This window comes from Eubalaena glacialis, chromosome 14, assembly GCF_028564815.1.
Source record: "Eubalaena glacialis isolate mEubGla1 chromosome 14, mEubGla1.1.hap2.+ XY, whole genome shotgun sequence".
In the NCBI taxonomy this organism is placed as follows: Eukaryota; Metazoa; Chordata; class Mammalia; order Artiodactyla; family Balaenidae; genus Eubalaena; species Eubalaena glacialis.
This window is the reverse complement of record NC_083729.1, coordinates 2,132,932-2,147,448: the sequence shown is the minus strand read 5'-3', so window position 1 is coordinate 2,147,448 and position 14,517 is coordinate 2,132,932. Positions and strand designations below refer to the sequence as shown.

At 49.8% G+C, this 14,517-nt stretch overlaps 1 protein-coding gene across 2 annotated transcripts; it reads left to right on the top strand.

The window, feature by feature from the left end:
* The first annotated feature begins 1,415 nt into the window (after positions 1 to 1,415).
* Positions 1,416 to 13,720, top strand: ADI1 (acireductone dioxygenase 1). Of its 2 annotated transcripts, none has more exons than XM_061210661.1 (4): positions 1,416 to 1,930; positions 3,701 to 3,820; positions 11,261 to 11,440; positions 12,607 to 13,713. In XM_061210661.1, the coding sequence occupies exons 1-4, from the start codon at positions 1,811 to 1,813 to the stop codon at positions 12,724 to 12,726; spliced, it is 540 nt and encodes a 179-aa protein (XP_061066644.1). In that variant the 5' UTR covers positions 1,416 to 1,810; the 3' UTR covers positions 12,727 to 13,713. The 2 variants fall into 2 exon arrangements, with proteins under 2 accessions (XP_061066644.1, XP_061066645.1); XM_061210662.1 differs by lacking the exon at positions 1,416 to 1,930 and adding an exon at positions 2,433 to 2,607 and having other exon boundaries at positions 12,607 to 13,720.
* The last annotated feature ends 797 nt before the right edge of the window (positions 13,721 to 14,517 follow it).

The window sequence follows — 14,517 nt, the reverse complement described above, 5'->3', positions numbered from 1 at the left end:
TTAAATACACGCTCTGCATAGGGTGGACTGCAGTGGGGCAAAGATGGAAGCAGGCGGTCAATTTCAGTTGTCAGTTCCATGAGGCAAGAAGACAGGCAGGAGGAGCTGGGATGCAGGGATGTGAGTGGATTTGTGGTGTGTTTGGAAGGTCAAATCCACAGGATTTGCTGGTAGGTAGGACTGGATGTTGAGGGTGAGGGAGAGGAAACAGGAAAACCCCTGGGCTTTTGGATCAAGGTACTGGGTGGTCGGTGCTGCTGTTTACGGAGTTGGCAAAGGACAGAGAGAAACATGTTTGGATGTGCGGGGCTCGAGGGTTCGGTTTGGCCACGTTCGTTTTGCGGTACTTATTAGCCCTGGGACACTCCACAATGTTGTGGTCATGCCGAGAGGAGCCAGAACTGGGTGGTGGGGGGCGGAGGGAGTAAGGAGCGAGCTGAAGGAACAGGGAGTGGCGGCTGTGATGAACTGGCTGATAAGAACAGAGGCTGTGATTGGATCTGGGAACCTGAGGGAGTGGTGAGAAGGGTGAGGAGGGGAGAGCAGTGAGGGGCAGAAAAAAAGCGGGCAGTGATGTCTCACGTGGAACCCTGAAGGATGGGCAGTAATTGTCAAGTAAGGCGCTGGAGAGGCAGGCTCTCTAAGAAGGATGTGGGCACACACGTGCCCACACGTTGCATCCTGTATTTGCAGTCAGGGTGCAACAGGACAGAATGGAAATAAAAGTGTGCCCTTCACACAGTATTTCTGGAGGTTCTAGAGTCAGCTGTATGCTTTGGGGATGTGCTGTCTGAGAGCAGTCCAGCCTAAGTCCCACACGTGTTCTAGTTACTTGATTCCCTGTTAAAGACACTGGGGTGAATGGCTGAGATAAGCTGATCTCTTTGATTGATCGATTTGAGGAGATAAACCTAGGCTGATTGAGCAGCTGCATTTTTTTCCCCCTTGTCAGCTAAACTGATTAGAAATTCAAGGATTGGGAAGCTTGTATTTATTCTAGGACATGACATTATATAGGGAAAGGAGATGAGATGAAAAAGGGAAAAAGGAAGCAATTTAAAATTAAAGGGTGGTATTGCAGACTGCTGATATTGTAAACATGGGGGGGGATGGAGAGTACAATATCCCACCCTGAATGATGCCGGGGGTCCTCTTGATCTGGCTTCAAGCCACAGCTGTGCACCATCTCAGCGGCACGGGCTTAACAAAAATCACTCTTTTTTTCGCATTTGCTTTCTCCGCTGTAAAATACAAACTATTTAATCTCGGTATAAATTGCTTCACAAGATGGCGTCTGGATGTTCAAGGAGACTGTAGCCCTCACCCCAGGAGGCATGCGCGCGGTGCTCGAGGGCGCTGAATTTTACCCGATCCCGCGCACCGGGAACACAGTGCCGGCCAAGCAGCCCCTCCCCCGGACGACTGAGTTCACGCAGGGCCGGCCACAGTCGGCCTCCTGCACGAGGAGCTGATTGACAGCCACGGGTGGGCGGTTGGCCCCGCTCAGGTTCGGCTCCGTGTGGTCACCGGGCCTGAGCCGAGCCGGCGGACAGCCCTCGGGGGACACCTGCCCCGCGCTCGGAGCCCATCCGCCGGCCCGCGGGAAGGAAGCCCTCGGCCCGGGGCCTTCGGAGCGCGTCCCGCCCGCTTTCCTTTCCCGCGCCGCCCGCCCTCCCTCCCTCCCGGCGGCTCCCGGGGGAGGGGTCGGGGGAGGGGCGGCCCGCGCGGGTCCTGGGTGCAGGTCCCGGGCTCAGACCGGCCCGAGCAGGTCCGGGGTCAGGCAGCGGCGGCGCCGTCCCCGGGCCCGGCCATGGTGCAGGCCTGGTACATGGACAAGTCGGCCGACGACCCGCGGCGGCCCCACCGCGGGGAGCCCGCGCGCCCGGTCGGCCTGGAGCAGCTACGCGGGCTCGGGGTCCTTTACTGGAAGGTACGCGGGGTCGCGGGCGGGCGGGAGAGGCCTCCGCTCATATCCCCGAGTTCCCGCGCGCCCCGGGGAACGGGGGCCGCCGCCAGGATGGGGCCCCCGCCAGGATGGGGCCCCGTGCGCCCTGCGCCCTGTGCATGCCCGGCGGCTGGGCCGGGGGTCGGCGTCCAGGCCGCGGTGCGCACTGCGCATGCTCAGTAGCGGGGTGGGGGCGGGGGCGGGGGCGGGGGCGGGGGCGGGGTGTCGGTGCCCAGGGCGAGGCGGGGGGAGGGTGTGAGCGGTCGGAACGCGGCGGAGGGTCCGGTGCCGGCGGGGTCGTCGGCCGCCCGGGTTGAAGGCGGGACGGGCGGGACGGGCGGGGCGGGAGGGCTTGGGGTCCCTGCAGGGCCCGCGGCGAGTGCGGGTCTCCGGGGAGGGGCCGGGGCGCCCCCCACGACCTCTTGGAAGGCGGCGTCTTCAGGGCAGTATCGTGTCTGTTCTGAGAAGAAAATAAGTTTGTTTTACTGCAAATCCCTGCCCTTCGGGTTTCGCGGTACATGTGACAGTTTAAGAGCAGGTGTGAGACAGTGGCCAACTTCTGAATGTACCCAAAGGATACAGTAAGACGCTGTAAAAGGCATCTTTGCGGTTTCCAGGGGATCAAACCCAGTTTCTCCTGCCTTCTCGGTGTGCTCTGGATGGTGAGGCAAAGGGCTGTCGAAATTAAACTTCGTTTACTCGTCCTGTGTATTTTCGTACCTTTCTTAATACTCACCGCGCTTGAGCAGCGACAGCGGGGGGAGACGTTTCGCCTGCTCCGTTGGTGCCGCCGCAGGGCGGTAGGAAGCGCTCACACGCTCGGGGTTTGAAGGTGGATGGAGCCCTAGTGCATACTGTGTGGATCTGCTCATCTGGGGAGTCGTCTTTAGCAGCTAATGTATCGCTGACTAGTACTTCGAAGTATTCTGAGTTTGCTATTCAGTAGTCGGGATACCATGCGCATTTTATTGCAACATAAGGCAAAATATGTGAAATTCTTTGCCAGTAGTTTCAAGGAGGAGTTCATAGTAATGGTGTCTGGGTCCCACGGGGTGTGGTTCATGAAGAAGATGACATTAGAATTGGACGTTAAACAATTGATAGGATTGTGATAAGTGGAAACAGTGAAAGACCGTTCCAGGCGGAGGAAGCAGTCAGGAGCAGGGGTGTGGGGCTGTGAAGCATCAGGTATTTTTGAAGAGCAGCCCATAATCGCATTTGGTTTAGAGTGTAGGTGTTTTAAAAACAGGGAATAGGGACAGAGGAGTAGAAAAGGCAGTCGGGGCCAGGTGATAGAAGGCCTCTTGTCTCTGTCTAAGGAATTTGCCTTTTATTTGTAGGCTCTGACAGCTTCAGGTGTTTTGGCCCAGGGAAGCAAAGTAACCAAAGAGATGCCATGGAGAGATCAGTTAGACTTGCAGAGTGGATTGGTGGCAGAGGAACAGGACATGGCGGTGTGGACAGGCTTGAGGCGATGAGAGCTTCCCCTTGGCTCCTGGCGGTGGGACTGGAATCCCCCAGGCAGGACCGTTGCAGAGAAGGGAGGTGGGAATTAAACACAACTGCGTAGTTTTTAGCTGTTATGGAGAGTGGGAAAACCATTAAAAGAAATAGGGAAAGGAGGGGGAGAAAGGTTGGTTTAGTATGGACAAAGGACTAGATGATAAATTTGGAGTATAATCATATTGGAGATCCAGAAAGAGAATGTTTCGATGTATTCATGTGACCTCCTGTTTGTGTTTTAAACTCTTTTAGCTGGATGCTGACAAATATGAGAATGATCCAGAATTAGAAAAGATCCGAAAAGAGAGAAACTACTCCTGGATGGACATAATAACCATATGTAAAGACAAACTACCAAATTATGAAGAAAAGGTAAGGGAGCTCTAAATTATTTGAAAAGGGGAATCATTATATTTGCTACTAATAAACACAAGCTTTTCTTTTTTAATGTCTTCATTTTGGTTTTATATCAGAGTAATGCTGGCCTCATAGAATAGGCTGCGAAATATTCCCTCCTTTTCAGTTTTTTGGAAGAGTATGTGTAGAATGGGTTTAATTTTTCCTTAAATGTTTGGCAGATTTACCAGTGAAGCCATATGGGCCTGGAGCTTTCTTTGTAGGAAGGTTTTTAGCTACGAATTCAATTTCTTTACCAGATATAGGGCTATCCAGAATATCTGTGTCTTGAATAATCTTAAGTAGTTTGTGTCCTTCAAGGCATTTGTCCATTCCATCTGAGTTGTCAGATTTATTGGCATGAAGTTATTCAGACTATTCCCTTATTATCCTCAAAATATCTGTAGAATCTGTAGTGCTGTCTCCTTCATTCCTGATATTGGTAATTTGTGTCCCTTCTCTCCTTTGCCCTAGTCCCGCTAGAAGTTTATCAATTTTATTGATCTTATCAAACAGCTTTTGGTTTCATTGATTTTTCTCTATTGTTTTTCTGTTCTCTATTTTCTTGAATTCTGCTCTTGTCTTTATTTGCCTTCTTCTACTCACCTTGGGTTTAGTTTGCTCTTCTTTTTCTAATTTTTTAAAGTGGATGCTGAGGTCATTGACATGAAGCCTTCCTTCTTTTTTAATATAGGTGTTTAGTTCTGTAAATGTTCCCCTACATGCTGCTTGAGTGGCATCACACAAATTTTGTTTGGTATTTTCATTTTCATTCAATTTAGAATATCTCCGAATTAACTTCCTTTCTGATTTCTTCTTTGAACTATATAGGTTTCTTGACATATGTTAGTTTCCAGTTATTTGGGGACTTTTCCAGAGATTTGTCTTCTATGAGTTTCTGATTTAGTTCCATTGTAGTGAGAGAGTGTATCTTGTATGACTTGAGTCCTTGTAAATATGTTAAGTCTTGTTTTGTGGGCCAGAATATAGTCCATCTTGGTGAATGCTCCATGTGAGCTTGAGAAGAATGTGTGTTCTGCTGTTGTTGGTTGAAGTATTCTGTGAATGTCAATTGTTTCCAGTTGATTGATGGTGCTGTTCACTTCAACTATATCCTTCCTGTTGTTAGAGGCATACTTGTTCAAGACTGTTATGTCCTCTTGGAGATTTGACCCTTTTGTCATTACATAGTATACACCTTTATCCCTTATGAGTTTCTTGTACTGAAGTCTGCTTTGTCTGAAAGTAATGTAGCTCCTTGAGCTTTCTTTTGATTAGTGTTAACATGGTATTTCTTTCTCCAGATCTTCACTTTTAACCTATTTGTGTATTTATATTTAAAGTGGATTTCCCATAGACAACGTATAGAGGGTTTTTTGTTTGTTTGTTTTTTGTTTTTTATCTATTCTGACAGTCTCTGTCTTCTAATTGATGGATTTAGACCATTCACATTAAATTGATTATTGATGTGGTTGGATTGATATATACCATATTTGTAACTTTTAATTTATTATACTTGTCCTTTACTATTTAAAAAATGTACCCCTCTTTTTCTTCCTTGTCTGATTTTAATTGAGCATTTTGTGTGATTCTGTTTTCTTTCCTCTTAGCTTATCATTTTAAAAAAATGTTTTAGTGGTTGTCTTAGAGTTTTATATTCTGGACATAAAACCCAGGAAACTCTGGGGCTCCCCTTAATACTGGGCTTCCCATGCCAGCCATGCTTATCCTCCTGCAGTTTGTCAAAATGACCCCGTAGGTGTTCCTACCAGCTTAGGCTTCAGAGGCTTCTGCTCTAGGTAAACTGATCTCAGCTGTGACTCTGGGTTCACCTCTCTGAGATTTCAGGGTAACGCTTTGTCCTGTGATGTCAGTCCCCTGATGGATCTGAGAACAGTCATTGATTTCAGTTTGTTAAGTTGTTTTCTTGTTGTGAGCATGGGAGTGACAACTTCCAAGCTCTTTACCTGTCGGACCAGAAACCAGAAGTCCTCTCCTTGACGTATCCACCTGCCTTCAAGAATTGTTACCACTTCATGTGTTGGAAGAACCTTAAAGTCATATGCTTCCTTTTCTCCCCTCCCTATCTTTGTGCTATTATTGTCCAACATTTTACTTTTATAAACCCCACACTCTATTGTTTTTATTTTTAAGTAGTAAATTATATTGTGAAGAGGTTTAAATCATATTTAAAAATACTCTTGGATTACTGTATAGTTAGCATTTCTGGTGCTCCTTACTCTGTTGCGTAAGTCCATGTTTCCATTTGGAAACTCAAGTCTGAGTTGGTCTTGGTTGATTGATTTATCTTCTGGTTAAAGGTCATGTTTTCTCGCTTCTTTGCATGTCTGGTAATTTTTGATTGGATGCCAGACATTGTGATTTTGTTCCCTTGGGTGCTGGATATTGTTGTATCAGTATAAATATTCTTGAGTTTTGTTCTGGAATGCATGTAAGCTTACTGGAAACAGTTTTATCCTTTTGGGTCTTTCCTTTAAGATTTGTTAGGTAGACCAACCTATAGCTAATTATTCCCCACTAATGAAGCACAGTTCCTTTGTGTACACCACACAAAGCCCCGTGAATAGTGAGGTTTTTCCAGTCTGACTGGTAGGACAGACACTGTTCCTGGATCGGAGTCAGTGCCAGGAACTGTTCCTTTCAATCCTGAAGAATCCGAATGGTTCTTTTCCCAGCCGCAGGTAGTTTTCTTAGGCACATGCGTGTTCTGATGAGCTCTCAGAAGAATACTGGAGGGAGATCCTGTGCGGGTCTTTGGGATTTTCTCTGTGAAGTTCTCTCCTCGGGTACTCCCGTCTTGCATACTAGCTCCCTTGGTCTCCCCAGATTCTCAGCTCTGCTCTTCAGCCCAGGGTGCTCTGCCTGGGTCCCCCGCTCCCTGCACCACCGCCTGAGAACTCTCTCAAGGTGTAAACTAGAGCAGGAGCAGGGTTCCCCTCTCTTGTTTCTGTCTCACGGGTCACTTTCTTCCCTCTCCTGGTGTCTGGTGTTTTGCAAACCATTATTTCTTATATTGTGTTTGTTTTGATTGTTGGAGGTGGGAGGGGAAATCCAGTTTCTGTTACCCCATCTCATATGGAAGTGAAGTCAGGGTTTTTTTACGTTCTTAGTTTTATGGTAATTCCCGGGTGCCTGTTAATAAAGAAACTCACTGATCCTTGGCAAAATGAGAAAACTGATGTGCAGAGTTTTTAATAAGTTAAACGACTGCCTTGTTTTTGAAATTGTTATCTTTGCTTTCTCAGGAATAAGGTGACTCCTTTATGAAACAATAGCGACAATAATAGTTGTTTTAGAATTTTTCTTTCTTGGCAAAAGTTGGCAGTTGTGTTGGTCCCAAGACTTTTTCTTTCATCGTGCTGAGCTATGAATTGTGAAGCTACGGCCTTAAATCACTGAGCTTTAGCCTCTTAATCTTATCATTGGACACCTGGAGGGGGTGTGGACCACTTCCCATGGTCGTGTTGGTAAAGCCAGGCCCAGAACCCAGGTCCTCCTCCTGGTCTCAGGCTCTTCCTGCTGAACCCGCCAGGAAGGCTCCCTTCCATTAGCTTGGACGTCTTCTGTGTGTGTTCCTGAAAAAGAAAATGTAAGTAGGTGAACCAACACTTAACACGTTGACCGAAGAATGAAAGTGGTGCAGCGACACCAAAATTGTTTAAAATAGATGTGTTTTGTGGTTTTTATCTCCTTACTTTGTTCTATATCAAATTATTCTTGTCACTCAGAGTACAAATATTATAACACCTTACAAAATGATGAAAGTTTTCACCAAGTGCCCTACTGAGTCATGAGATCCTCCGAGATTTAAATGGTGTTTTCTTACTTGGAATTTTAGACTTCCCATCTTCCACAGAAGGGGCTCATATATTGTAAATGCTAGTAGTTAGATTATTTTTATCATTACCATCTTGTAGAATAGCTTCTCTCCTGAAATAAAACCCTGTTCCTAATATAGGCTTATCTCTCTTGTTCTTCTAAAACAAACTTCTTTATTATCTGATTATCTCGTGTTTGCCTTAGGTTTCCTCGTGGTTAGACTCAGGTTATGCGTTTTTTGGCAGGAATTCTACAGAAGTGGTGTTGTGTCTGCCCGGGGTACCCTGTCGGGAGGCACGTGCTGTCAGAGGGTCGCGTCACCGGTGATGCTAAACTTGGTTAGGCTGGTGCCCATCACGTTTCTGTGTTGTGAAGTGACCATTTTTTTCCCTGTGTAACGAATAAGAAATTTGTGGAGAGTTACTTTTCGACTGTGAATATCGTGTTTTCTGTCAAACTTTGACTCGGCGATTTTAGTAAATCTTGATGATTCCTGCCTGAAACAGTATCACTGTCAGGGTAAAAATGGTGACCTCCATCGTCCTCCTGTACTGAGTTGGCCTCTCCGTTCTCTGCTGTTGATTTACATCAATACGGGCTTATGGAGTCTTATTTTCCTCATGGCTCTGTAGTCCATTCCTGCCGTGATCCATTTTGATGTTCAGATTGTTCCAGACTTGGCAAGTGGGCACCCCTCTCAGTGGCCCCTGCCCTCCTGATGCGTCTCCTCATGTTTATCAACACCTCCGTGCTTTCTGGGTGAGTGTGTTCCAGGCTTTTCCCTGACCTGGCCCTGGAATCGGCTGTTCTTCCCGGGACTTGGAAATCCAGACGGTGCTCGGTGCCCTCATTGCTACTCTGGGGTCAGTGCCCCAGGTCCTTCCGCCAGCTGGATGAGTACAGAGTGTGTGTGTGTGTGTGTGTTTGTGTTTGGCCGTGTGTGTGTGCACTTGTGTGTATATTGTCTGTGTGTGTATGTCCGTGTGTGTGTCCGCGTGTGTATATATATGTGTGTGTCCGTGTGCATATGTATGTGTCTGTGTGTTTGTGTCCATCTGTGTGTGTCCATGTGTATGTCCGTGTGTGTCTGTCCGTTTATGTGTGTGTCTGCGCATGTGTCCCTGTGTGTCCCTGTGTGTGTGTGTCCATGTGTGTCCGTTTGTATGTGTGTGTCTGTGTGTGTGTTCCCGTGTGTGTCTGTGTGTCCCTGTGTGCGCGTGTCCCTGTGTGTCCGTGTCTGTATGTGTGTGTGTCCGTGTGTGTGCGTATGTGTATGTCCATGTGTGTCCGTTTGTGTGTGCATGTGTGTCTGTGTGCACGTGTGTCCCTGTGTGTCCGTGTGTGTCCATGTGTGTCCGTTTGTATGTGTGTGTCCGTGTGTGTGTGCCCGTGTGTGTATCCGTCTGTGTGTGTCTGTGTGCGCATGTGTCCCTGTGTGTCCGTGTGTGTGTGTCCATGTGTGTCCGTTTGTATGTGTGTCCGTGTGTGTGTCTGTGTGCGCGTGTGTCCCTGTGTGTCCGTGTATGTGTGTGTCCATGTGTGTCCATTTGTGTGTGTCCGTGTCCCCGTGTGTATGTCCGTGCGTGTGTCTGTGTGCGCGTGTGTCCCTGTGTGTCCGTGTGTGTATGTGTGTGTGTTCATGTGTGTCCGTTTGTATGTGTGTGTCCCCCGTGTGTGCGCGTGTCCCTGTGTGTCTGTGTGTGCCTGTGTGCGCGTGTGTCCCTGTGTGTCCGTGTGTGTATGTGTGTGTCCGTGTGTATCCGTTTATGTGTGTGTGTGTGTGTCCGTGTGTCCCCGTGTGTGTCCGTGTGTGTGTGTGTGTCCGTGTGTGTGTGTGTGTCCGTGTGTGTGTGTGTCCCCGTGTGTGTCTGTGTGTCCGTGTGTGTGTCCCCGTGTGTGTGTCCCCGTGTGTGTGTCCCCGTGTGTGTCCCTGTGTGTCCGTGTGTGTATGTGTGTCCGTGTGTATGTGTGTGTCCGTTTGTGTGTGTGTGTGTGTGTCCCCGTGTGTGTGTCCCCGTATGAGAGAAATCGTTGGTTCACGCTGATGCCTCTGAGTCCAGGCCCGCTCCTCAGGCCCGCTCCTCAGTCTGTAGAGAGAGACTCGGCGCTCTGTCCTCCCACAGCAAGAACGCGGCTCCAGTCCCATCGCTCCTTCTACACACCCCGTGGTTCCGGGATGGCAGCCGCACCCACACCGTTCCGAACAGCAGGCCGGTCCCTGGAGCTCCAGGCTTGTTTGTGGTCCTGTCTCAGACTGAGGATGTAGTCAAAGTCATGTGTTCAGCAGGCACTTAGATGAGTTTTCTCTTCCTTCTTTGGTTATGAGCATATCGCTTGATTTCAGACTTATGGCCCCCCTCCCCGCCCCCAAGCTTGTTTTCATTTTATTTATGTCTCTGTAAAACATAACTAGGTTCTAAAGCCAAAATTATACAACAAGGCAGATCCGTCTCCCCGCCTCCTCCACGCCGTCCCGCCGACCCCCTGTCGTGAGCCGCGCTCCTGGTTTCCGGTGATCGTGATGGCACTCACGTATGCTGTGTATTCTCCCGCTCTCTGCTTGGGCCTTTGAATTGTTTCTAGTGTCTTACAGCCAGTACGGCAGGGTGTAACGTGTGCATCTTGTGTGTGGCCAGGGCGTCTCTTCCAGGTGAACCCCACGAGGGGTGCGGGGTCAGTGCATGCTCACTTGTGCTGACCCTCCAGGGGCTCTGGGCCCCGAGCAGCGGGGGGCCCATCCTCGCAGCCTCACCAGCCCACGGGGTTGACAGGGAGGTGTTCATGTGCTTTACTCTGTCAGTGGTGATTTTCCAAACATCTGTGGATTTTCCAGAAACGTGCAGACATTATTCGAGGAAAGCTTTACAACTCCTGCGCAGGAGGGGGAGAGATGGGAGATCATAACAAGGCAAGATGGGCGTTTACTGTAGAATTGTTTCAACTTTTTTGCGTATTTGAATATTTTTATTATAAAACGTTAAAGGGATAAAGATCTGAAAAACACAGACGTACATTTGGACAAGTGGAAAGTGTTTGTTGAGATGGTGACTGCCTTCCTCAGATGCACACATGGCTTCTGATCTGCCCGTGTGATCAATGCGACTGCCGTGTGCATTTGATCTCGTGATGGTGTGTGCGTGTGATCACGTGATGTGTGTGATCAGAATGATGGTGTGCGTGTGATCACGTGATGTGTGTGTGCGTGTGATCAGCGTGCCTGCCGTGTGCGGTGCAGGAGCCAGTATGTCTGCGTGGGAGTCTAGGCTGTACACACCCAGGCTGTGTGATGTTGGGCTGGCGACCTAGCCTCTCTGAGCCACATCCGTCATCTGTCAAACGGGGGTGACAGAGAGTTCCTGAGTGAGTTGTTAATACAAGCTACTGAGAACGTTGCCCGGCACGTGGTAAGTGCTGTGTGCTCATTCTTTCTTTTCCTGCTCGTCCACCAGTAGGTTTCATAGAACATTCTAGCTCCTTCCCCCTCGTACGTGTGATGATATTTCTTATCTTGCGGAGCGCATGTCTGGCACCTCAGTCCTGGTCTTCAGGGCTCACGAGAACCCCCTCCTGCTCTAGATTAAGGTGTTTTATGAGGAGCATTTACACCTGGATGATGAGATTCGCTACATCCTGGACGGCAGTGGGTACTTCGACGTAAGGGATAAAGAGGACAGGTGGATCCGGATCTTCATGGAGAAGGGAGACATGATCACTCTCCCCGCCGGGATTTACCACCGCTTCACGCTGGACGAGAAGGTGGGCCTGCGGTCTTCTCTGCTGGGGCCTGGTCTGTGCGCGGACGTGGACACTCAGCCCTGCCGCCTGAGGCGAGGATGCTACCTCTGAGCGAGTGGCTAGCGCCGCGGGGCCCCTGCCCGCCCGGGCCGTGCACGCAGGTCAGCGGGAGGCATCCGTCCAGGGGTCCGGCTTTGTGCGGGTCTCAGGGTCGCTGCTCCCTCGTCATTTTAAGAGCATTTCAGTTGGGCCTTAACAGTCGTGCACTAGAGCCATCGAGACCGGCCACAAAAGCAGGAATAGGGCGGCTCTGAGGGTCTCTGGGTGTGATTCGGACGAATCTGAGATTTAGCACGATTTTTGGCTAGGAAGTGAACGCACTAGGTTTACAACTCAGGATTATGAGGCGCTGTGTGAAGAAGAGTCGCCTTGTCACCTCTGTTCCCAGCGCCCAGTATCTCTCCCTGAAAGTAACCACTATTATGTCCTTAAAAATCTCCTTAGAGCGATGTCACCCATATCAGGCGAATGTGAGTCAGTATTCTTTCCCTTTTCCTCAGGAGGTAGCCGACTTCTGTAGGTGGGGCTGCATTTTCCTTTTTTCTGCTCGCGGTGCTTTGGGATCGTTTCGTTTCAGGATGTAAAGGGCCTCGTTCCTGTTTACAGCTGCCTGGTGTCCACTGTGGGACGTACCCTGATTTATCTCATTGACGGGTGACCCCTAAAGATGGGTACGCCAACTGTTTCCAGTTTTTTGCTGTTGTAAACGGTGCCGTAATAAGTAACCTCACACTTTCGTCATTTTGTTCTTATGTGAGTGTACCTGAGGGATAAATTCCTGAGAGTGAACCCTGGATGGACAGGTGCGCATGTTTCTATTGTGACGCAGGCTGCCCTCCCTTCTAGTCCGTGGGAAACCGGTACCAGAGGAAGCAGGAGGGAGGAGGGGCACACGCCCAGGCGGCGTCAGCGCTCACGGCTGGCGTGTTTGCCGAGGGAGTGCAGGGTCAGCGCTGAGCTGGAGCTGCAGATGCTTTGGCCGCCCGAGCACGAGGCCTTCTCGCCGTGGCACCGATACTGCCTTTCAGAAGGTGGAAGAAAGTGCTAAGACCCAGGGATAAAACAGCAAGGAGCGTTAACCTCCGTAGCTGGTCTAACCGTTACTGCTGTGTTTGCTTGTTTTCTAGAACTACGTGAAGGCCATGCGGCTGTTTGTGGGAGACCCAGTGTGGACAGCGTACAACCGGCCAGCTGACCACTTCGAGGCCCGCGGGCAGTACCTAGAGTTTCTGGCACAGACGGCCTAGCGGTGCCCTGGGGCCTGGCGCACCCCGGCCCCCCTTGCGAAGGTCCCAGACCTGATGGCAGCAGAAAATCAGTCGTATTCTCTTTGCTTTTGTGTTGTAGACTTGAGGCTAGGTGAGCTTTCCTCTGCAAGATTGTTGGATCAGAATACGTTTTAATGGGAGCAGCTGTAGAACCGGTTTGTACGTGGAAGCACCTGTGGAGATCTGGGCAAATCCGCTCATTTTCTCTGATTCAGGATCAGTGGTCAGTGGCCCTGTGTCAGCTCGTGCCTTCAGCTGTGACCCAGTGAGTTTCAGCGCCCCAAACGCAGCCACTTAGCTGCCGCATCTGGACCCGATTCTTGGACTTTAAGCAGATACCAGGCGAGGCCACGCCTGCCCTGTGCGGAGGAGTGACAGTGGATGACAGGAGTGGGCAGAGAGAAGACGCTTTTCTCCCAAAACACGGGGGAAGCTGGGTAGGGGGTGCCGTGGGGGATGAGCTGGCGTGTTGGGGGGACCCTCGCTTGATTATGCCACGTTCTTGTTCAAGATAAAGTAGCTGCCCTAATGTTAGGCTTGTGGCTTGGAGTTACCTTATATTCTGGTACATATGGTTCCTTAAAATTATCCCATTTAGATCCTTTGTGGGATTGTATGTGTGTATAATTAATTATTTTATCTGGGTTATTACTTGTTCCAGGTGAGATTTCTAGGTTAAACTCCGTACAGTAAATCTCTTTTAAAATCAAGCCTTTGAATTTTAACAGAAAAACTTGTACCTTTTTTTTTTAGTTAACAATTCTGAGATACAGTTATACCTAATTCGTTATAACCATAGAAAAACCCTAAATTAACCTCATATTTGAAGGGCAGTTTGCTTTAAGTATTTTTTTTAAACTGGATTAAAAATCTTTATGTTAAAAGTGATCTGTCGGGACTTCCCTGGTGGTCCAGTGGTTAAGACTCTGCGCTCCCAATGCAGGGGACACGGGTTCGATCCCTGGTCTAAGATCAAACTGGGAACTAAGATCCCACATGCCGCGCAGCGCGGCCAAATTAAAAAAGAAAAGCGATCTGTCATCACTTCCACATTGTTCTTGGGGGCGTGTGTCCACGGCACAGAGGAAATTCTGAATTTTAGGATTAACGCGGCAGCACGATGATAACACCACCAGCCCCCCAGGGCCCCGCGTGCTGCACCTCCCCGTCCTCCCCTTGACGGGGCTCCGGGGACGCCTCGGAGCAAGGGCGGCTCCTTCCGCAGGCCTGGCTCAGCGCTGGAGAGCACGGTCCTTCGTGCGTTCAGCCAGGACGCTACGTCGGGGTCTCCCAGGAGCTCACGGCTGTGAGCTGAGCTGTCTGGAGCCAGGTGTGCCCGCTTGTTGAGTAAGACACGTCTCCACGTGTGTGATTTTACAAACGTGTCCTCTCTTGAAAGACATGTAGCACTTCCTGGAGGGTGGCGTGCGGCTGGGATGTGATGAGCCGGAACGTGAATTATTGCCCTTGGGTGTAGCTTCACACTGGTTCACGTGTCGGCACTTTCCCCTTGTTCCTACTGAGGGTGTCTGCCGTGCACCCCGACCGTGCAAGGAGACAGCCCGGTTTGGGCCCGTGCCGTGGCTTCCCTCCAGAGGCAGGCGTGGCCAAGCCAGGAAATGGCCAGCCTTGTCCTGTCTTGATCCAGATGAAACATGTAGCAAACTGACGTTTTAGCCGCTCGGTACTTTCCCTGCTTGAAATCCAGCCTTTAAGGCTCCTGCCTTCCTACGGTGTTCCCGCTCTCTGTGCTTCGTCCGTGTCCGCGTC

Coding starts and splice junctions, on each gene's coding strand:
- ADI1 (XM_061210661.1), top strand. CDS start 1,811: ATGGTGCAGGCCTGGTACATGGACAAGTCGGCCGACGACCCGCGGCGG. Junction 1,931..3,700: donor TCGGGGTCCTTTACTGGAAG/GTACGCGGGGTC, acceptor AAACTCTTTTAG/CTGGATGCTGACAAATATGA. Junction 11,441..12,606: donor GCTTCACGCTGGACGAGAAG/GTGGGCCTGCGG, acceptor CTTGTTTTCTAG/AACTACGTGAAGGCCATGCG.